The sequence below is a fragment of the Bufo gargarizans genome, chromosome 1 (assembly GCF_014858855.1).
Source record: "Bufo gargarizans isolate SCDJY-AF-19 chromosome 1, ASM1485885v1, whole genome shotgun sequence".
NCBI lineage: Eukaryota > Metazoa > Chordata > Amphibia > Anura > Bufonidae > Bufo > Bufo gargarizans.
The window spans coordinates 401,513,213-401,536,229 of NC_058080.1; the positions used below are offsets into that span (position 1 = coordinate 401,513,213).

General features: G+C 42.3%; 1 protein-coding gene across 4 annotated transcripts in view; it reads left to right on the forward strand.

The window, feature by feature from the left end:
• The first annotated feature begins 1,676 nt into the window (after positions 1-1,676).
• LOC122931935 (sushi domain-containing protein 1-like) overlaps positions 1,677-23,017 on the forward strand; it is a 231,231-nt gene continuing 209,890 nt past the window's right edge. For all 4 annotated transcript variants that reach the window (XM_044286058.1, XM_044286029.1, XM_044286039.1 and 1 more), the window contains exon 1: positions 1,677-1,999. In XM_044286058.1, coding sequence (XP_044141993.1) covers positions 1,921-1,999 — 79 coding nt within the window. In that variant the 5' untranslated portion in view covers positions 1,677-1,920. The remainder of the gene's footprint in view (positions 2,000-23,017) is intronic.

Sequence of the window (23,017 nt, forward strand, 5' to 3'; positions counted from 1 at the left end):
GTGGGGTGACAGAAGCCCTTTAAGGGTTGAAATATAAACATATTTATCCTGTACGGTGAACCGGTGTTTAAATAGACTTAAATAGACTTAAATATAAAAAAAGTTATCGGGGATCAGAATATGACAATGCAAAGAAAAAATTAATTTTTCAATGTTTTTTTAAAGTATTAAAACACAAGAAAAACTATGTGAAGGTGGTATCACTGTAATTGTACTGATGCTGAGAATGAAAGTAACATGTCAGTTTTACCGCATACAGTAGGTAATGCTATAAAAATGAAAACCACTGTGGTGGAATTTCGTTTTTCTATTCAATTCCAGTCCATTTGGAAAAAAATTTTCCAGCTTCCCACTACATTGTATGCAATATGCATATGTATGCATTGTATGCATGGTGCCATGATAAAGTACAACTTGTCATGCAAAATATAAGCCCACACATGTCTATGTGAATGAAAAAATAAAACGGTTATGGGTGCAGGAAGACAAAGTGTTAAAAGCAAAAATAAAAAAATTGAAAATGGCCTTGGAATGATGGGGGGATGGAATGGGATAGAAAGAGTTAAAATGTTTAAAAAAAAGTGACAAAATATATAAAATCTGAGTCGTAGGAGACCTCATAGTGTCATAAACCAATGTTCAAGGCAATTAGAGCACATTTGATTTGTGTAGAATCAATTTGGCCAAGAATCAAATTTTTACAAAAAATTTGTCGAATAGAACACAAAACGAATTTCAAAAAATTCGCTCATCTCTATCTTTAATGTTTAGACTTTATGGGACACTTTTCAACACATTTTATACCTGCTTTCCCCAGTAATTTTATACAGAGTCCTAACATTTTGTCACTCACATGGCACATTCCATATGTCAGTTCCAGCTGATCGTGTTTCATTTTCTTTTTTCCATAAAAAAAAACAAGCTCCCTTACAAACATGAGCCTTATCAGACCTCTCCACCTGCACACACTGCTAAGCTGCTCCAATGCCCAGGGTACTCCAAAGTGCAAGGACAAACAAAGGACCAGACAGGACTCTACCAGATATATTCATGTCTGGAGGAAAAAGATATGTCCCATGGTGACCGCATTATATCGGAAAACTATATAAGAAAGCTTTGTTTTGTATTTTATTATTTAATGACAGAGGACTCTGTGAACAGTACCATCAACAGTAAAATATATTACACCACAGAAAGTGTTAAGTACCGTAATCCGTATAGTTGGTACTTTGAGAGGAAAGAAAAAAAATCTACCGTAATTTTATTATGTGTCTATTTTTATGTATTGTTACATAAAATTTTTGTTTACCCCCAGGTTTATTTGTCTACAAGGATAGCACAAAAATAAATACTAATATTAATATTGATACTACAGTATAACTATAACAATAATGGCATAAAACTACTACTAATTATACTATAACTAATAATATTAACAAAATTATCATTATAATTGTTGTTCTTTTAGTTATTATTGTCCCTTCTTGTTACACGTCACGTATGTTTCACCATGCCTAAACAACCTGTTGCTTCAGAAGTCAAGTCAGGGTAGAGTGACTTGTGCATGCAGATCACTGCTATCTCACAAACCATATTTAAAGTTAGTCAACCCGCCTTTTCCACTTGACAAGTGCCTTACATAAGGCCACGAGATGGACTCAGATGAGGGTCTTGTTTTTAGGTTTTTCTAATATTGAAACTACTGTATTTTGGATGCAAACTTGAGATCTGAAGAATGAGTCACCAATCTGTTTGCTTCATCCTGCCCAGGACTTTTATGAATGTGCTGCCCACAGGAAAATGACGCCTTGAATCTGATAAAAGAGGGTTTTCTGCTCTCAACTTAATTTTGATGTGCCGGAGAAAGGACTGCAGCTGCCAAGAAGCTAACAGTGGGGGAGTGTTGAAAGACTTTATGATATGAGGACACAAAGTACTGTGCACTTGGTCCTGCTGAAGGCATGTCTACTGCTCCTGTTCTGTACTCAAGGCTTTACTGGTGAGTCTCGGCTCTGTGAGACAGTGGCTGCTTATGGATTTATTACTTTATAATGAGAAAAGGACTGTGTCTTGAGACAGCACTGATTATTAGAAGTATGCATTTTCGTCTGTAATACAATGTAATTAAGTTAAGTGTAATTAACTGCAGTTATAACAATTATTATTTATTATTATTGTTCCTGGCAACCCAATGTACACAAGTCAATCATATTCCTTCTCCTCACTCTGCTGGGTTCACATGGGGTTATTCTAGTGCAGTTTACATTTGTTTGAATGGGAATTTATGAATTTTTATGCACCGATAATACAGTGTTGGCAGAATAACTACACTTTTCTAGAACCATTTTCCTAAATCCAAATTCTGTTAGTGAACAAATTTTAAGTTATACAGAATTATCATAAAGTCTACTATACACTTCTCTACTGCACTTATTCCTTTCATTTTACATGGATCATCACCAGCCACATTACAGACGTATTTCCCCAAGAAACAATGCTAGATATACCTGTCATATATGTTGCAGTATAGAGGCATGCTATCGCAGCACACACAGAGCCTATGGCTGGAGCCTTGGTTACTCTGTGTGCTATCATAAGGCTTTGTGCACACTGATCTGCACTGTGCATAAGACCTTATATTCTTTGATATCATGGTTATTATTCTTGGCTATCTGAGCTATGCACATTTTTTATACCTCATGGCTTCCATATTTAATTTATATTATAAGACAACTTCTCTTTTTATTCATATTTTTATGCATTTTTCACTGAATGTTTCTTTTCAGCAGATTAAATTAACTAAATATGACAACTTGTAAATTTTATTGTGAACTTCTACAATAATGGTTAGTCGGGGGTGGGGGCGTTTGTTCTGTATGAACTACAGAAGCAGCAGAACAGAGTATGTCCATTCACCATGATATTATGATGTATTCATTTTGGTTTTACACAGGACTATAGATAGACCTACTTAGCTATCTTAACCACCTCAGCCCCCCTAGCTTAAACCCCCTTAATGACCAGACCACTTTTTACAATTCTGCACTACACTACTTTCACGGTTTATTGCTCGGTCATACAACTTACCACCCAAATTAATTTTACCTCCTTTTCTTCTCACTAATAGAGCTTTTATTTTTCACTTTATGTTTCTCAAATAAAACGACATTTCTATATAAATTTTTCTCTAAATTTATTGTTCTACACGTCTTTGATACTATGGTGCAAAAAAATTAATTTACGCACTTTGACTTTCTGAGCACCTGTCATGTTTCCTGAGGTTCTACAATGCCCAGACAGTAGAAACACCGCACAAATGACCCCATTTCGAAAAGTAGGCACCCTAAGGTATTCGCTGATGGGCATAGTGAGTTCATGGAAGTTTTAATTTTTTGTCACAAGTTAGCGGAAATTGAATTTTTTTCTTACAAAGTCTCATATTCCACTAACTTGTGACAAAATTTTTTTTTTGACATGAACTCACCATACCCCTCACGGAATACCTTGGGGTGTCTCCTTTCTAAAATGGGGTCACTTGTGGGGTATTTATACTGCCCTTGTATTTTAGGGGCCCTAAAGCGTGAGAAGTAGTTTGGAATCCAAATGCGTAAAAATGCCCTGTGAAATCCTAAAAGTACTCATTGGAATTTGGGCCCCCTTGCGCACCTAGGCTGCAAGACAGTGTCACACAAGTGGTATCGCCGTACTCAGAAGAAGTAGGGCAATGTGTTTTGGGGTGTATTTTTACATATACCCATGCTAGGTGAGATAAATATCTCTGTAAAAGACAACTTTTCCCATTTATTTTATACAAAGTTGTCATTTTACAGAGATATTTCTCTCACCCAGCATGGGTATATGTAAAAAGACACCCCAAAACACATTGCTCTACTTCTCCTGAGTACAGCGATACCACATGTATGACACTCTTTTGCAGCCTAGGTGCGCAAAGGGGCCCAAATTCCAATGAGTACCTTTTAGGAGGGCATTTTTAGACATTTGGATTCCAGACTTCTTCTCATGCTTTAGGGCCCCTAAAATGCCAGGGCAGTATAAATACCCCACAAGTGACCCTATTTTGGAAAGAAGACACCCCAAGGTATTCCGTGAGGGGCATGGCGAGTTCATAGAAGATTTTATTTTTTGTCACAAGTTAGCTGAAATAGATTTTTTTTAAAAAAAAATTTCTCACAAAGTCTCCCTTTCCGCTAACTTGGGACAAAAATTTCAATCTTTCAGGACTCAATATGCCCCTCAGCGAATACCTTGGGGTGTCTTCTTTTAGAATGGGGTCATTTGTGGGGTGCTTGTACTGCCCTGTCATTTGAGGGTTTCCACAATCATTACATGTATGGCCAGCATTAGGAGTTTCTGCTATTCTCCTTATATTGAGCATACGGGTAATGAGATTATTTTTTTCCGTTCAGCCTCTGGGCTGAAAGAAAAAATGAGCGACACAGATTTCTTCATTCGCATCGATCAATGTGGATGAAAAAATCTCTGCCAAAAAATGTGCAAAAAAAAAAAGGAGGGGTAAGGCTTCTGCCAGGACATAGGAGCTCCGCCCAACATCCAAACCCATCAATCGATGTGGATGAATAAATCATTGCCGGAATTCTTATTTTTTTTATATACAAAGTGTTTGCCAAAGCATATAAACACCGCCCCTCAGCTCATAAGCCTCGGCAAACGTATCTTTTTTACTGCAGAGAAGAAATCTCGTCTTGCAGCGCCGCATACACCGACTTTTGTGTAATCTGACAGCAGCGCAATGCTTCTGTCAGAATGCACATCGGTGCTGCAGCTGGTTGATCGCTTGGTCCACCTAGAAGGTAAAAAAACAAAACAAAAAAGACCTACTTAGCTATCTTAACCACCTCAGCCCCCCTAGCTTAAACCCCCTTAATGACCAGACCACTTTTTACAATTCTGCACTACACTACTTTCACGGTTTATTGCTCGGTCATACAACTTACCACCCAAATTAATTTTACCTCCTTTTCTTCTCACTAATAGAGCTTTTATTTTTCACTTTATGTTTCTCAAATAAAACGACATTTCTATATAAATTTTTCTCTAAATTTATTGTTCTACACGTCTTTGATACTATGGTGCAAAAAAATTAATTTACGCACTTTGACTTTCTGAGCACCTGTCATGTTTCCTGAGGTTCTACAATGCCCAGACAGTAGAAACACCGCACAAATGACCCCATTTCGAAAAGTAGGCACCCTAAGGTATTCGCTGATGGGCATAGTGAGTTCATGGAAGTTTTAATTTTTTGTCACAAGTTAGCGGAAATTGAATTTTTTTCTTACAAAGTCTCATATTCCACTAACTTGTGACAAAAATTTTTTTTTGACATGAACTCACCGTATCCCTCACGGAATACCTTGGGGTGTCTCCTTTCTAAAATGGGGTCACTTGTGGGGTATTAATACTGCCCTTGTATTTTAGGGGCCCTAAAGCGTGAGAAGTAGTTTGGAATCCAAATGCGTAAAAATGCCCTGTGAAATCCTAAAAGTACTCATTGGAATTTGGGCCCCCTTGCGCACCTAGGCTGCAAAAAAGTGTCACACAAGTGGTATCGCCGTACTCAGAAGAAGTAGGGCAATGTGTTTTGGGGTGTATTTTTACATATACCCATGCTAGGTGAGATAAATATCTCTGTAAAAGACAACTTTTCCCATTTATTTTATACAAAGTTGTCATTTTACAGAGATATTTCTCTCACCCAGCATGGGTATATGTAAAAAGACACCCCAAAACACATTGCTCTACTTCTCCTGAGTACAGCGATACCACATGTATGACACTCTTTTGCAGCCTAGGTGCGCAAAGGGGCCCAAATTCCAATGAGTACCTTTTAGGAGGGCATTTTTAGACATTTGGATTCCAGACTTCTTCTCATGCTTTAGGGCCCCTAAAATGCCAGGGCAGTATAAATACCCCACAAGTGACCCTATTTTGGAAAGAAGACACCCCAAGGTATTCCGTGAGGGGCATGGCGAGTTCATAGAAGATTTTATTTTTTGTCACAAGTTAGCTGAAATAGATTTTTTTTTTTTTTTAAATTTCTCACAAAGTCTCCCTTTCCGCTAACTTGGGACAAAAATTTCAATCTTTCAGGACTCAATATGCCCCTCAGCGAATACCTTGGGGTGTCTTCTTTTAGAATGGGGTCATTTGTGGGGTGCTTGTACTGCCCTGTCATTTGAGGGTTTCCACAATCATTACATGTATGGCCAGCATTAGGAGTTTCTGCTATTCTCCTTATATTGAGCATACGGGTAATGAGATTATTTTTTTCCGTTCAGCCTCTGGGCTGAAAGAAAAAATGAGCGACACAGATTTCTTCATTCGCATCGATCAATGTGGATGAAAAAATCTCTGCCAAAAAATGTGCAAAAAAAAAAAGGAGGGGTAAGGCTTCTGCCAGGACATAGGAGCTCCGCCCAACATCCAAACCCATCAATCGATGTGGATGAATAAATCATTGCCGGAATTCTTATTTTTTTTATATACAAAGTGTTTGCCAAAGCATATAAACACCGCCCCTCAGCTCATAAGCCTCGGCAAACGTATCTTTTTTACTGCAGAGAAGAAATCTCGTCTTGCAGCGCCGCATACACCGACTTTTGTGTAATCTGACAGCAGCGCAATGCTTCTGTCAGAATGCACATCGGTGCTGCAGCTGGTTGATCGCTTGGTCCACCTAGAAGGTAAAAAAACAAAACAAAAAAAAAAACAGGCAGCAACGCAATAAATATATTAACATTAACTTTATATAACATTTGAAACAGAACATTAACTTTTATAAACTTTATTGAACTTTTGGAACATTAACTTTTTTGCTTACCTGTGATTTTTTTTTTTTTACCTTTATAGGACAAACCTCTCCTTCCCCATGGGACAATGTGCAAAGCGCAAATCACCCAAAGATGTGGCAAAGTACATTATGCACTTTGTCCCAGGTGAAAGGAGAGGTTTGCAGCAGCTGTGAGTGAAAGGGCCCTATGACCCCTGTGTGCTTGTCCTGTGTCACGCAATCCCTATACTAAGTGTACCTGTGTGTGGTACTTCCAGAAACACTCCCCTAAGCATAAGGCAGGGTGGTCAGGGCAGTCAGGACCGAAATAGCGGGTGTCACGCCTTATTCCACTCCTGCCACAGACACATCTTTTTCGGGGTGACGCTTGGTTTGAGGTACCAGCAACGACATTGGGGAAATGTCGCTCGTGTAGACGGCTCACTACACTGGTGGTTGGGGCCACGGAACCTCCTGGATACAGGAGGTTCTCGATGATCTCTTCCTGAAATTTGAGGAAGGATCCTGTTCTCCCAGCCTTACTGTAGAGAACAAAACTATAGTACACAGCCAATTGAATTAGGTTTACAGACACCTTCTTATACCAGCGTCTGGTCCTGCGGGAGAGTAAATAAGGAGCCAACATCTGGTCATTGAAGTCCACCCCTCCCATGAGCAAATTATAGTTGTGGACCGAGAGGGGCTTTTCAATGACACTGGTTGCCCGTTCAATTTGGATTGTCGTGTCTGCGTGAATAGAGGAGAGCATGTAAACGTCACGTTTGTCTCTCCATTTCACCACGAGCAGTTCTTCGTTACACAAGGCAGCCCTCTCCCCCCTTGCAAGACGGGTGGTAGTGAGCCGTTGGGGGAAGCGCGGTGCCAATCTGTTCTAGAAACAAATGCCTGAAGAGGGGCACACTTGTGTAGAAATTGTCCACATAAAGGTGGTACCCCTCGCCAAATAAGGGTGACACCAAGTCCCAGACTGTCTTCCCACTGCTCCCCAGGTAGTCAGGGCAACCGACCGGCTCCAGGGTCTGATCTTTACCCTCATAGACACGAAATTTGTGCGTATAGCCTGTGGCCCTTTCACAGAGCTTATACAATTTGACCCCATACCGGGCGCGCTTGCTTGGGATGTATTGTTTGAAGCCAAGGCGCCCGGTAAAATGTATCAGGGACTCGTCTATGCAGATGTTTTGCTCAGGGGTATAAAAATCTGCAAATTTGGTGTTAAAGTGGTCCATGAGGGGCTGGATTTTGTGGAGCCGGTCAAAAGCTGGGTGGCCTCTGGGACGAAAGGTGCTGTTATCACTAAAGTGCAGGAAACGCAGGATGGTCTAAAATCGTGTCCTGGACATGGCAGCAGAGAACATGGGCATGTGATGAATTGGGTTCGTGGACCAATATGACCGCAATTCATGATTTTTTGTCAGGCCCATGTTGAGGAGAAGGCCCAGAAAAGTCTTAAGTTTGGAAACTTGGACGGGTTTCCACCGGAAAGACTGGGCATAAAAGCTTCCCGGGTTGGCGGCTATAAATTGAGTGGCATACCGGTTTGTTTCTGCCACGACTAAGTCAAAGAGCTCCGCAGTGAAGAACAGCTAAAAAAAAACCCAGTGCCAATCCGATCTGAGCTGTCTCAACCCGAACTCCAGACTGGGCGGTGAATGGGGGAACTACTGGTGTGGCTGAAGATGGGGGCTCCCAATCAGGGTTTGCCAGCACCTCAGGGACTCTAGGGGCTCTACGGGCCTGTCTGTGCGGTGGCTGCGACGGGGGAACTACTGCACGTGCCACTGTATTAGCTTCAACTGCCCTTCTGGTGCTCGCCACTTCACCATGTTCTACGGCAGTGCTGGTACTAGGTCCAGGATGGTCTGCGCTGCTGGTGTATGCGTCACCACGTAATCCGACAGCGCCAGCCCCACTCTGCTGCCCTTGAAGCGGATCCTGCGCAACCTGTGGTCTAGCAACACGGGGCCGGGTACGCCTGGTGGTATCAGGGACCTCAACCTCATCGTCCAAACTTTGGGTCAGACTGCCACTGCTTTCTACAGGTTCGTATTCTGACCCGCTGGATTCGTCAGATGAGGGTTCCCATTCCTCATCCGACTGGGTCAGAAGCCTGTAGGCCTCTTCAGAAGAATACCCCTTCCCTAAAAAGCAAGCCTGTCTTACAAATGGGTGGCTAGCAAAGTACAGGAAGCCGCTGCGATTGATAAAAAATATCCAAACTGATTTTTTTATCGCCGCAGCGCTTGTGTAGTGATTGTGCAGTGATAAAAAATAAATAAACATTTTGTCACTGCGGCGGGTGTGGGTTAATGCATGTGTGGGTGACCGATCAGGCCTGATCGGGCAAACACTGCGTTTTGGGTGGAGGGCGAGCTAAGGTGACACGAATACTATTATAGATCTGACTGTGATCAGTTCTGATCACTTACAGATACTATAAAGTACCAATGCTGATTAGCGATACGCTAATCAGTGAATCAGTGACTGCGGTGCGGTGGGCTGGGCGCTAACCGACGCTAACTACCTACCAAAGGGGCCTAAACTAACCTAAACCTAACAGTCAATACTGGTAAAAAAAAAATTATATTTATAAATATAATGTCTTATATGGCTTGTGGTTCGTTATTTTAAAAGTCCCCAACCTGCCAGCGTTGATCATTGGCTGGCAGGCTGGTGACCAACTCCTTCTGCGCCTTTTGCCGACCCGCACTGCGCATGTGCGGGCCGGATATGCGCGCCATCTCGCGTCTCGCGAGATGACGCATCGATGCGTCAAGGAGGAATAACCCGGCCGCCCGCAGGACGCATCCCTGCGTTAGGCGGTCGGGAGGTGGTTAAAGATGCTCAGTCACCTTTAGAGTACGGCCACACATTCAGGTGTCCTGATGCAGTTTTGAAGGCAAAACCAAAAATGAATTAAAAAAGACAAGTGGTATCTATCTTTTATACGTTCTCTTCTTTTATGATCCACTCCTGAATTTAGCTTGCAATAGTGCATCAGGAAACCTGACTGTGTGGCCGTACCCTTAACAGGATATTAATATAAAGGTTCACTCTTTGTTGGACCAACCTTAAATAATAATATGTAGCCAGAATGCACTAGTAAGCAACACATAGGGCACATAGGCAGAGGTGCTCGTCACGCGAGTCTTGTGCTACGCAGTTTTACTTCATGCCCTAGTAAATATATTGCTTTGGGAATGTTTTAATGCAAAATATTAGCTCCTACAATGTCTGAAATCATAGCCACCACACAATGAACACACCTTATTAAGGAGATCTTTAAGAACTGCATTGTATTTGATATTGAATTGATATTATATGTCATGTACTAACTGGACCTTACTACCACTTGTTACACATATCTCATATCTCCTACTAGACAAGTGTGGGGAGTATAAAATTGCTCCCACTTGTAAAATAACTTTCTTATTGGAGATTTTTACAATTATTGGTTACACACACATGTATAAATTATGCATCCTTACCATTGTCTGCCTATGCTGGTAGCCTGCCTAGTGAACCTGCAGTAACCATTACAAGGATAAACGTGTTGGAGAGCGCTTCTTGGCATATAAAGCAAGCTAGTTTAGGTCCAGGGATTAGGTTCCAGTGCCAGTTCAGGGGTCGCCCTTCTCAGGGCGGGTTCTCAGTTCATGTCTGGCTGTAGGCTTAGAAAATCACCTGCAGCAGACAGCTAGGGATGTTGTACTGACTCCGCTCTTGTGCTATTTAAGGAAACATATTTGAACCCAGCCACGCATATTGATCACTTTGGTTTACAAAGTTCAGTTTTTATCCTAATAACAATAAACTTTATGTTTTAATTATCACGTTAGCTGCATGTTCCACCTCAGTATTTTTTGTGGTTCTAAGCTGGGAACATATTTGGACTGGGCACAAGTATCATTATACATTTTTTCTGCCTTTCCCTTTTTAAAATAGGGACATAGATTTATAATGACGCACTAGAAAGCGCTGAATTAAAGTGGTCTATTGACACAGTAAAATGCATTGAATTAAACTGGTATACTGACACATTATAATGTGCTGAATTAAACTGGTATACTGACTCACTAAATGCATTGAATTAAACTGGTATACTGATGCAGTAAAATGTCATTGAACTGTGCAATTTTATACCCTAGCAAAATTGCAACAGTTTTTTTGAAAAAGGTGCAATTGTGTAGAGTATCCAGCAAAATATAAGCTGCTGGAGGTGCTGGGAATAATTGTGTACCTATAAAAGACTTATGAACTGTAATAGTGTAATGGACAATGGGTGTGGACCAACTGTGCCAACTAACTGTTTTTACTTTGGGCTATTCCCGAGGACATTGTTCTGGTGGTCCCTTAATTTTCACCCTTTAACCCCTATACAGGTATCTGCTCTTCGCTGCAGGGGAGCCACCAGGTTGCTACCTCTTAGAATAGTCCTGCTGTAGTTGGCAGCTGACCCACAGGAATCGGGGACACTGGTACAAAAACCAAGGGATCATGCTATACTCGTAGTCACGAAACAGGCCATTGTCAGGTCAGGCTGAGTATGTAAAATCTTAATACAGTCCAGAAGTAAGGGCAGGCATAGGTCATGTTAGTCAGCAGAGAAACAATGTCCATGAGACAGGAAGACATCAGTACACAGACAGACAAATGGATTACAGTGTCAGGCAGACCAGAAGACCTGGAAGAATCTGTAGAGACCTATTGCTCAGGCAACCACCAAAGGAAACAGCCAGGTATATATATTGGAATAGCTCATTAGAAATTGGACGCAGCCATTCAGCAGCTCACAGAGCAGGACAAGATGAACCCATGCAACGTTGCAGAGAATACAATTCCTAATACACACAGGACATTGATACCCTGGGCTGCTGACAGAGTGCTGGCAGCAGCCCAGGCTATCAATGTCCTGTCCCTACAACACCCTAATATGGCTGGCTTGTGTCTGCAACTGATGTCTGCCAGACTCGTGGTAAACACATCCTCTCACATCACTGGCTGAGCTCAGAATGGCGACTGTGCTTTACACATAGCACGGAGCCTGAAGGACTTCTCAATATTCTGCCCCCTGATAGGCTGAGAGACTGCCTGTTAAGCATTGTGGGCAAGCCTGCTAGCTAGGGCTCCTCCCAGAGTCATGTGATCCTTCGTCTTCATCTTTCTTGGCCTGTTAACCTCACATAGTTACTTTAAAATGGCTCAATTTATTCAAAGTGTATGCTCAAAACTTCGGGAGAGTCCTTTTTGTGAAACTTGTGACAAATCTGACTCATTTACAGTTGGCCCACTCATTTTTAATAACAATATATTTCTATTAGTCAGTGGGAACATTATAGGTCAGTGGTGGCGAACCTATGGCACGGGCGGCACTCAGAGCCCTCTCTGTGGACACCTGCACCCTGGAAAAAGTCTATGTGGTACCAAGATGCCTTAGACTTTTCCTGCCATTGATCAGCAAAGGGCACTTTGAAAGCAAAAGGCAGCGCATTGAATGTAGGCAGGATATTATAGCTAATGATATTACATGGAAGATATACCATATTGGACTGTAGTATTCAGGTTAAATTGTCGCGTTGGCACTTTGTGATAAATAAGTGGGTTTTGGGTTGCAGTTTGGGCACTCAGTCTCTAAAAGGTCACTATCACTGTTATAAATGGTCAGTTTGTTTAAGCAATTGTTTCAGTTGTGTTAGGCCTCATGCAAATATAAATTCCATGTCCCTCTGGAACCATAATATGGTGCCCATACAAATCCACGGACTGACAATGTACCTTTCTGGGCCTCCTATTTCATATGGAGGCACACACAGATTTTTTTCTGATGAAGTAATAACACATTTTATTGCTGTATCTAGAGTTGAGAGAATCGAATCCAACGAAGTGGAATTCGTTCCAAATTTCAGGATAAATTTGATTCGCCGCAAAGCCGAATTTCCTTGTGCTTTGCGGTAGCGAATCAATTTAACCTGAAATAATGTAAAAAAACATACTTACCTCCTCTATTTGCTCGCAACAGGCCGGCTGCCGCCATCTTGATTGAAGATCTTAGCCAAAATCCTGCGTGTGGTGACATATGACGCCGGCCGATGTGACAACGTCATCTCGGGCCGCGCCATGGCTGCGTCCATCTTCGAGCAAGATGGACGCAGCCATTCAGCAGCTCACAGAGTAGGATAAGATGAACCCATGTGCTTCGTGACAAAGTTATTCATCACAAAGTGATTTTTTTTTTTACATTTGGCGAAGCAGCCAAATTGAATTTTTAAGAAATTCGCTCATTTCTAGCTGTATCATGTAGGTACTATACAGTGGCACTAAGACTGCCTAAGGGTTTTTAATATGAAACCTTTAGGAATCCTTGTGCTACCATACAGGCTTAGGCTCCATTCACACGTCCGTAATAATGGGTCCACATCCGTTCCGCAAATTGCGGAACGGGTGCAGACCCATTAATTCTCTATGGAGCAGCTGTCCGCATCCGCATTTCTGGAGCGCGCCGCCGATCTTCCGGTCTGCGGCTCCGGAAAAAAAAAAGAACTTGTCCTATTCTTGTTCCCAATTGCGGACAAGAATAGGCATTTCTATGGGGGTACCGGCCGGGTGTATTGCGGATCTGTAATGCACTACGAACATGTGAATGGACCCTTAGTGCATATGGTTTTGCCAAGTGCATGAGGCCTTAGAAAGTTTGAATTTATATCTTTACTTATTCCTTATAATAGTCAGCAAAAGAGAACGTCTCACCTAAATAGATCCATGCAGAAAAACATAAACTTCTCTCTTTTTCATAAATTGCAATGTTTCTTCATCCATATCCTGTCATATGACCACAAACCATAAACCATAAAGCCCAAAAATAAAGATGTTTTTTCCCTTTTATGATTGTTAAAGTGCAGTGAGATAATGAAGCTCTACTGTTACAAGCAAGTATTGTTGTACCACCTTATACACTAACTTGTGTAACATATCTTTTGTAATTAATCAAGCAAAATGTCCATGGAATTAATTTGGGAATTGATAATACTCAAATCAGCTTGAGGATAGGTCATCAATATCAGATTGGCGGGTGTCCGACACCCAGCAAAGACCATATACCAGGGGTGGCCAACCTTACAGACACAAAGAGCCAGAAAAAAAACAACTTATGACTGCAAAGAGTCACAAGCTATACATTCACAGAAATATACGTGCACACGACAGTATTACTGCAATTTAGTTTTCAAACATTTAAAAGTGTATTTAAACCACCTTTCCTACCTGTAATGTAGACAGCTTTAGTGAGACTTCTGCCAATCTTTGTTTTTCACAATGTGTTTCAAATCTGGCTTGTATTCAGTCGTTGCTACTCGAGGCAATTCTTTAAGGCTACTTTCACACTAGCAAAAACACAAATGCAATCGCACTCTGCAACCAGCACTCTGCAACCAGCACTCTGCCCTGCTTCTATGCTGGATGTTGAATGAGGCATTGGTGTACATTTTGGCCAAAGCGTAATAAGCCACTCACCACGTCAAGGTCGCCTCTATGAGTGGTCCCTAACACTAGTTCCTACCTGTTATGGGCCATGACAGCCACACAAAGTCCAGGGAGCGCAGGTACAGCAATTCTTTAAGGCTACTTTCACACTAGTGTTAAAGTTTTTTGGTGTTGAGATCCGTCATAGGGGCTCAATACCGGAAAAAAAAAAAGCTTCAGTTTTGTCCCCAAAATACATTCCGTTCCGTTCAGTGAGTTTCCCAGACGGGAGAGAAAACCGCAGCATGTTGCGGTTTTCTTTCCATCCAGGGATGCGGAGGAAGACAGATCCGTCATGACCCCCAATGCAAGTCAATGAGGACGTATCTGTTTACTCTGGCACAATCTGCCACAATAGAAAACGGATCCATCCACCATTGACTTTCAATGGCGTTCATGACGGATATGTTCTAGCTATGTTAAAAATATGTTAAAGATAATACAACGGTTGTATTATCAGTAACGGAAGCGTTTTTGCTGGACCCTGCCGGTTCCAGCAAAAATGCTAGTGTGAAAGTATCCTAACATTTGTGTCAGTAAGAATCATTAGTAAGGCCTCTTTCACATAGGCGAGATTTCTGCGCGGGTGCAATGCGTGAGGTGAACGTACATCATCATTCATGTCCCCCATCCAGTACCATCAGCCCCATGCCATTGCCATTTGCAATCATCCATGTCCCCAAGCCAGCGCCATCAGCCCCATGCCATGGCCACCATCATCATCCATGTCTCCCATCCAGCGCCATCAGCCCCATGCGATTGCTGTTTGCAATCATCCATGTCCCCCAGCCAGTGCCATCAGCCCCATGCCATTGTCACCATCATCATGTCCCCCAGCCAGCGCCATCAGCCCCATGCCATAGCCATCCACCACCCAGTAGATTCGGGCCCCTGCTAATATACTTACCTTTCCTGCAGGGTGCGCGGCTGGCTGATGGAGTCACCAGGAGACTGACCACGTCTTCTTCCCAGCATGCACTGGGAGGGACCTGACGTCACACACAGCGTCAGCCAGCGCACTGACGATGTATGCACGCAAGACCCTTGCCAGTGCAGAGCGGTGCAGAGTCGGGAGGCCACAGAGCAGTGAGTGAGAATCTTCTTCAATTCACTACCGCTCCGTGGTCATCTATCACGATATGGCGATATAGACAAAATCTATATAGTTGCCTGAATTTATATCGTTCATATCGTTTATATCGCCCACCCCTACCATAGACCACAATAGCGGACAGGAAGAGAGAAGGTAGATGGCACGTGCACAACCCCTGTACTGTGATCTGGACTTCACTGCAGGCAGGGACGGATTGGGAACTCAAAGTGACCCTGGAAAAAAACTTAGAAGTAGCCCAACATTGTGGGTGGAGCCAAACTGGCAGAAGGTGTGGCCAAGCCAAATAGGCGGGGTCACTTTTAAAAATGCCACTTGTATTGGGTCCATGATATGCGGGTAAACCTTACAAAGCATGACCTGTTTTATATATAACATACACATCACCTGAGAAGTCTCAATAACAAATGACAACTGTCTTCATGCCCCTCAATACCAACTGTATATTAGCAAGAACGGAGAAGTTCTTCTGGAGTGATCTCCACCCTCATTATAGAGTTTTCCCTGAGTTTTACAGTGATGATGGATAGGTCATCAATAGGCGAGGGTCCAACTCTTTTATCCCATGCTGCTCAGTTGTTTGTCTCCACTGTTTTCCTGCTCGCCAATGAAAACGCAGCTCCTACATCCCATTCACTTCAAAAGGAAGGAGCAGTAAACTGGCTCACCCTTTTACCAACCATCATCCTAACAAGACAGCAAATTAATGTGGAACACATCTCCAGGCATTGTGAAGATGGTGATAACACTTTAGCAGTCAACCAGCAATAAGGGACCCTGGCAGAGTCATCAACTTTTTCTGAGCCCTAGGCACTAAGAAGCAGCCCAGCACCATCATTTAGGTAGCTAAGAATTAACCCCTTAAAGCATAATGCCGCGCATGACCAAGATCGGCAATGACGCTGAAGCCATTAATTTAATCCCTCTGATGCCGTGTTCAATAGCGATTGCTGCATTTGGGGTTAGGCAGTGGCATGCTTCCTCCCCTGCCTTCTGATCGGAGCCTCTGCTGTGAAATTGCGGGGCTCCCATGGGTTAGTTTGATGATATGGGTCCTGCTGAAGGTTTCCAGGTTTGACATGGTAAACTGCCTGCAAAGCTGTGCACCAAGCACAGCTCAACAGGTAGCGCTTTTTCTTTTAAGGGTTAAAAGTAAAGAAAAAGTTTAAAAATAAACACAAAAAAATTAAGTTCAAATCACTCCCTTTCATAATTTTACATATAAAAACAAATAAACAATAAAAAAACATGTATCACTGCATCCAAAATTTTAAAAAACTACTAAAATTTAATATATTTTTTCCTGCGCAGTGAACGCCATTTTTAGTCACCTTGTCCCCCTCTAAAAAAATGGTACCAATAAAACTAAAAAAACAAGCCCTCATACAGCTTTGCAGATGGAAATATAAAAAAGTTATGGATCTCAGTTTATTTTTTCAGAGATTTTTTTTTACATACATTTTTTTAAAAATTTTTTCCCTTTTTTTGATATGACTATTGAAATGTAAGAAATGCAAAAACGAAAATAGGCCCGGTTCTTAAGGAGTTAACCCACTAAACTACTTGAATCTAAAAACAGTGGTGACAAATTCAGAGATACCATGACCAAGGGGTCAGCTGGTGTAGTAGACAAATAATTAGATGTAGTAGCCACGTCAGATGTAGCAGACCTGAGCACAGCTCATCACCTGTGTCTTTACATAGGAATGCACGTCACAGTCAGGAGCCCAAGGGGCCGTAGACTAGAGGTCAGTAGCTCTATCAGTTAATGTGTCATTTCTACCTCACAAGTAGCGATGAGCTAATCAAATTCCACGAGGTGGAATTCGACTTGAATTTCAGGATAAATTCGATTTGCCTCGAAGCTAAATATCCTTGTGCTTTGTGTTAGCGAATTGATTTTACCTGAAATAGTGTAAAAAAATAACAAAAAATACTTACTTACCTCCTCTATTTGCTTGTGATGGGCTGCCAGCTGCCGTCTTGGTTTAAGATCTCGGCCAAAATCCCGTGAGTGGTGACATATGACGTCACCATGCTGGCTGGCGTGATGATGTAATCTCGCGCAGCAGGAGATTTTGCTCCAGTTCTTAAAGCAAGATAGCGGCGGCTGGCCTGTCGCAAGCAAATGGGGGTGGTAAGTTTGAAAAAAATAATAATGTATTAACGCGACATCTGAGGGGTACAATGACGGGGGCGGCGCTATCGCAGCTCCCTGTTATTGCACCCGCTACTTACAAAAAAATGCACTTTGTGGTGAAGTAATTCTTCACGAAGCAAATTTTTTTGTAACATTCGGCGAATCAGCCAAATCGAACGTTTCATAAATTCGCTCATCTCTACTCACAAGCGCTGAGGACATGACTTCTGTGTGAGGTTACAATTTGCAACAAGGACATGTAAATAGCGGCTGCCTGAAGGGCATTCATTTTCATACAGTAGCAGCAGGGCCTCCAGCCCAACGGGAATTTTCCTGGTGGAATACATTGCCATTCTGCCCTGAGTGCAGGAGACAAGCCAGGTCTGTGGTAGTCCTGATGTAGTTGGCATCTAACCCACAGGGGTCAGAGACACCAGAGTGAACCCCCAGGGCAGCCAGGGGTTGTGTGTATCCACGAAACAAGTCCAAGGACGAGGCAGGCGGCAATGGGACAAAATGGCAAACAGGCAAGGGTTAGGACACGTGGAGGGGAATGGCAGGAATTCTGTACATACATAGTCAGACAGACAATAGCACCTTCACTTGGCAAACTAGAGAATAGGAACCTAACGTTCAGGCACCCTCCCCTTGGGGAGGCTGCCTAATATACAACTGAACATCCATCCATTGGCTGGGGAACATTTTGGCTGTGCACATTCTGGCCCTTCAAGAGGCTGAGAGCCCTAAGGAACAATTCAGAGAGTCCTCACGCACAGGCACAGCTTGCATCACACAGCAGACACTGATAGCTGGGAGTGCTACCGGCAGTAGAGTCGGACAGAACCGGAAGATGGCGGTAAGTATCCATAAGCAGGGAAGCAGTGGGCATGGACCTCCGGCCTTACACTGTCTCTCCTCTCTGCTGAAGATGGACTTGAGTTGGGCATATAGACTTTCTATTGAGCCCCTCTTCAGCAACAAGGAGAGACAGTGCTCTGTGTAAGTGCTTCATTCTTATTTTAGCGATGGGTTGGGGTATTAGCACTTGGACCACCACGATAAAACGTTTGATAAGCCACTATCACATATCAAATGTTTTTTTAAAGTACATGTACACTGTAAAGGGTTTATGATGGCAATAAATGCCTTAAAATAATAATAATAATAATAATAATTCCTATACCTTTTTCTCCCCTATATTTTCTGCTCCACAGCTTCAAACCTTCTCCAGCTGTTTATGTACAGGGTGTCAGCAGCAGTGTTCCCTGTAAGCTGCGCGGGCGCGCGGCCGCGCAGCTTCCTTTATGCCTCCGCTCAGCACCTCTGCTGGCCCGCTCACTGCTGCTGCCCGGACTTTATGTAAGGGGCTCGGGGCCTCTCTGTGCAATTTATTTTTATAACGCCTACAGTGCGATTGGCCGGCTGCGCTACCGGCCCAGTGCGCACATTAAGTAACCCATACCCTCTCCGGTGCTGCGCCACCAGCTGTGACAGTGCGAGACTCGGCACTGAGGTCACAGCGCAGTGATGGTTCATGCCATATACTCCTGAGTACAGTGATTGGCTGCAGCGGTCATGTGCCATATACCTGCATGTCACCACTGTAGCCATGTATACAAACAGCAGGAGAAAGACAGGGCTGGTGGCACAGAGGACGGTAGGGAAGAAAGAGCTGAATATAGGATTTTTTTTTCTATTTTAAGGCATTTAGACTGGGACTACAACCTCGTAGTAGTAACCAAGTAGTAACAACACCCCTGTGCAGTGTGAACTGGGTTGGCAGTGCTGTTTTGGGGGGCTCTGGGAGAAGAGGAAATTGTGTTTGCTTACATATAGGCATCCATTTTTGGACTGCTGTAGTGATAACATGCACTGATCTCCATGTTTGTATCTCATCGTTATAATCCACTAGGTCTATATTGACAAAACCACATCCAAACCACAGCTCCCATAGGGACATAAATAATTGGTCATAAATAAAGGTTGAGAATAGGATAAGTAAAGGTTGGACTGCAATGTAAGTGCATTATTGTGTGGCAGTCTTTCTAGGTAGATGTTTCCCAGAGGAACCTTTTCTTGTAGTAATTTGCATATGGTTGGTTAATAATGTCCGTACTTCCAGCATAAACTTCTTACATCCTTGCTTCTTAATGACCTAATCCGGAAGGTTTCAGATATGATTAGCACCTGTCATAGACAGAGTTCATGCTTTATGTTCTTGATTTCCTCCTTTTCAAGTCATTTCTCCTGTAAACAATAGCACTTGAAAGTCACCAGAAGTCTCTGTAATACTTCCTCCCTTTAACACTCGCCGATGTGTCATTGTGCTGGTGACAGCATTCAGGATTACATGCTGTTAAATGCTGTTATCTGCTGCGCAGAATTTCCCATTTGTCTATACACTGTTTAGTGAACTACCAGGAACTGTGTTCTGTATGACCATATATGATCATGAATTGTTTACTATGCAAATATCAAATTTATACATTTTAAAAGGTATTTTATTTCTTTTACACATCACAATATCACCCATCAGCTCCAAATAAATGCTAAAGTGAAACATTAGCTACCCCTCAACACCAAATAAATACTATAGTGCAACACAAAATACCAACCTAACAGCGCCAAATGAATACCACACTGCAGCACAAAATACCTTCCAGCAGCATTGTCCCCTGACCACCTTTCCCCAACCAGCAGCAGAATTGTCCCCTAACTACCCTTCCCCCACTTGAAACAACATTGTGTCGGTAACTACCCCGCACACTTGCAGTTGCATTGTCCCTCTAACTACCCTTTCCCAACTGGCAGTAGCATTGGACAGAGTCAGACACGCCCAATACTGGTAACACCCAGAAGTACCTTTACTGCAGACTGCTGCAAATGTATTTGTCAACTTCTAGCAGGAATAACAATAGTCATGAGAATAGATGCTCCAGAATAGTTATAACATGGGGAATGCAAGTAGTTACTAAGACAGACATGTCAGTAGAGGTGACAGGTCCTCTTTAAGTTGTTAATTATTGTTAGTGTAAGTGGGACTATCAGTCGAAAAATGCTAGTTTAATTCTTGATTAATTTGTTGGCAATGTGACATAATATTGATGGGGGAGCTGCCTCTCAATAATGTGGTAAAACAAATTGGGAAATGTTTGGAAGGGAATGGACAACTCAAGAATTTCTTGCTCCCACAAAGACAACTTGCTGAATTTGCATGTATTGCAGTCAGAATTGCATTAACTTTTGGCTTTGTGAAAAGAAAATCTAAGCTGGCAACAGAAGCTGATTCCAGTGTTGTCTGTTCTGTTTTTATGGTTTATTATGTGTAATTTTTGAGAAACGTACACTTTTTTTTTTTTTTTATAAATTAGTCTTTATTTGAATTTCACACAAGGAACAGATCCATAAAAATCAGATAAGCAAAGATCAACCATTCACAATTAATGACTACAGTTCCTTTTCCTTTCCCTTCCTTCTCCCGTTTCCCCCCCTCCTCCCCCCCCCCCTCCCTCCACGTGGGGACGTGAGAAAAAAAAATAATAATAAAAAAACGTACACTTTAGAAGTTGCAGTGCTTGAACCCTCTTAATGTACAAAGTCTTGATATTCATGAGTTATGAGCTACCCTCTTGCTCCAGCCCTTGACTGACAGCTTTCTTCCTATGCTCAATAATCGGGAGAAAGCGGTAAATCAGGGGCTGGAGAGTGCGGTTTGCTTGCACCTCATGAATATCAACTCTCATGCATAACGAGGAGAGGAGTGGAACTAATAAACTGTATGTTACTCTAAGTTACATTCTACCCCCACCCCTCAAATAACAGTATGAAGATAGAGACATATTCCATTTTATAATGGTTCAGTATCCTAAATTAGGAAATGTGCTTCCAGAAGAGTTTGCTTAAATGTCGCCTGATCAGGGGGAATGTTTTCACTGAGCAAACATCAGGAATATTTGTCTGATCCCATGTAAAAGGGTCTTTAGTTTGTAGATATAGCAGCTCAGTGACCTAATGGGTAGCACTGTTGCACTGCAGAACTGGGGTACTCGATTTGTATCTGACCAAGGGCAACAATGGCTTTGAGTTTGCATGTCGTCTCTGTGTTTATGTGGGTCTCCTCTAGGTACTCTGGTGTCCTAACATATTTCAAAAACATACTTATAGATTATTTGGAATTTAGACTGTGAGTCTCAATGTGAACTGGGAACATTTACTTTAAGGGTCCATTCACATGTCCGTGTGTGTTTTGTGGATCCACGTATCCGCGGATCCGCAAAACACGGACACCGGCAATGTGTGTTCTGCATTTTGCAGACCGCACATCGCCGGCACTTAATAGAAAATGCCTAATCTTGTCCTCAATTGATGGTGGTTAAAGGAATCAAGCCAGAAGTAAAATAATAAAGGTCTCTCTTTACTTAGTGCAAAATAGGTAGTACATCCAGTAGTAGATGTACACAGTTCAATTTCTCTCCCACATGATAGGGTATGGTGGCTGCCAGAGCAGCTGATAGCATACCATAGGTGCCATTGTCTTGCTCATGTCTCCTTCCTGAACTTCTAGTTCATAGCTGCAGGCTAGCATTTGTGGCTGTAGGTGTCCACTTGGTGAAAATACAGGCTTTTATGAGCTGGCCTGGATTTGATCTAAAGTGATGGATGACTGAGCCATAGTCCCTCATTTGCAGCAGGGTCTGGATAGCTATGGTTGCTGGTCACTCTGCTGACTGTAATGCTGTAGCTCTGCAGAATATCTGTAGTTTTTGGACTGTCAATCTCACTGGAGTAGTGATCTTACAGACGAGTTGCTTCCATGGTCCCTGAAACACTTGGAGCAGGAGCAATATGACATGCTATCTCACTATCTAACACTGCCCGTCTTGACAGGAAGCATGACCAGCCCACTCCTACCAAGAGGGGAGGAATGGAGTGCTTAGCCCCATCCCTATGCCAACCATACCTCACCTGCTGGTGTACTCCACAAAAATGACATAACATTACAAACATTACATAACATATCAAACTTTGCAGTTACATCCAGGTCTGAGGCACTGCACTAACAATCTACGTAAAGTGTTTCACAATATATTGGCAATATATGAATGAATAACATAATAATGGTCTCTATGCATGTTTAAGATTATAGATATATTACCCAGGAATGTTGAATCTTCACCAAAGGACCATTTACACTGGACAGTTATCACTAGAATTCACCTGTTTATGAGCGATCATAATAATAATTAGTCAATAATCAGCCATGATGAATATCAGCAATTATGATAATGCTATTATTGTTATCAGTAGCAAAATAAGAAAATGTAAATGATGATCTTTATTTTTACAGTGCCAATGTAATTATGCAGCCCTTTACAGAACAGAGGGAACATGTACAAGCAAAATCATACATTACAGAGTA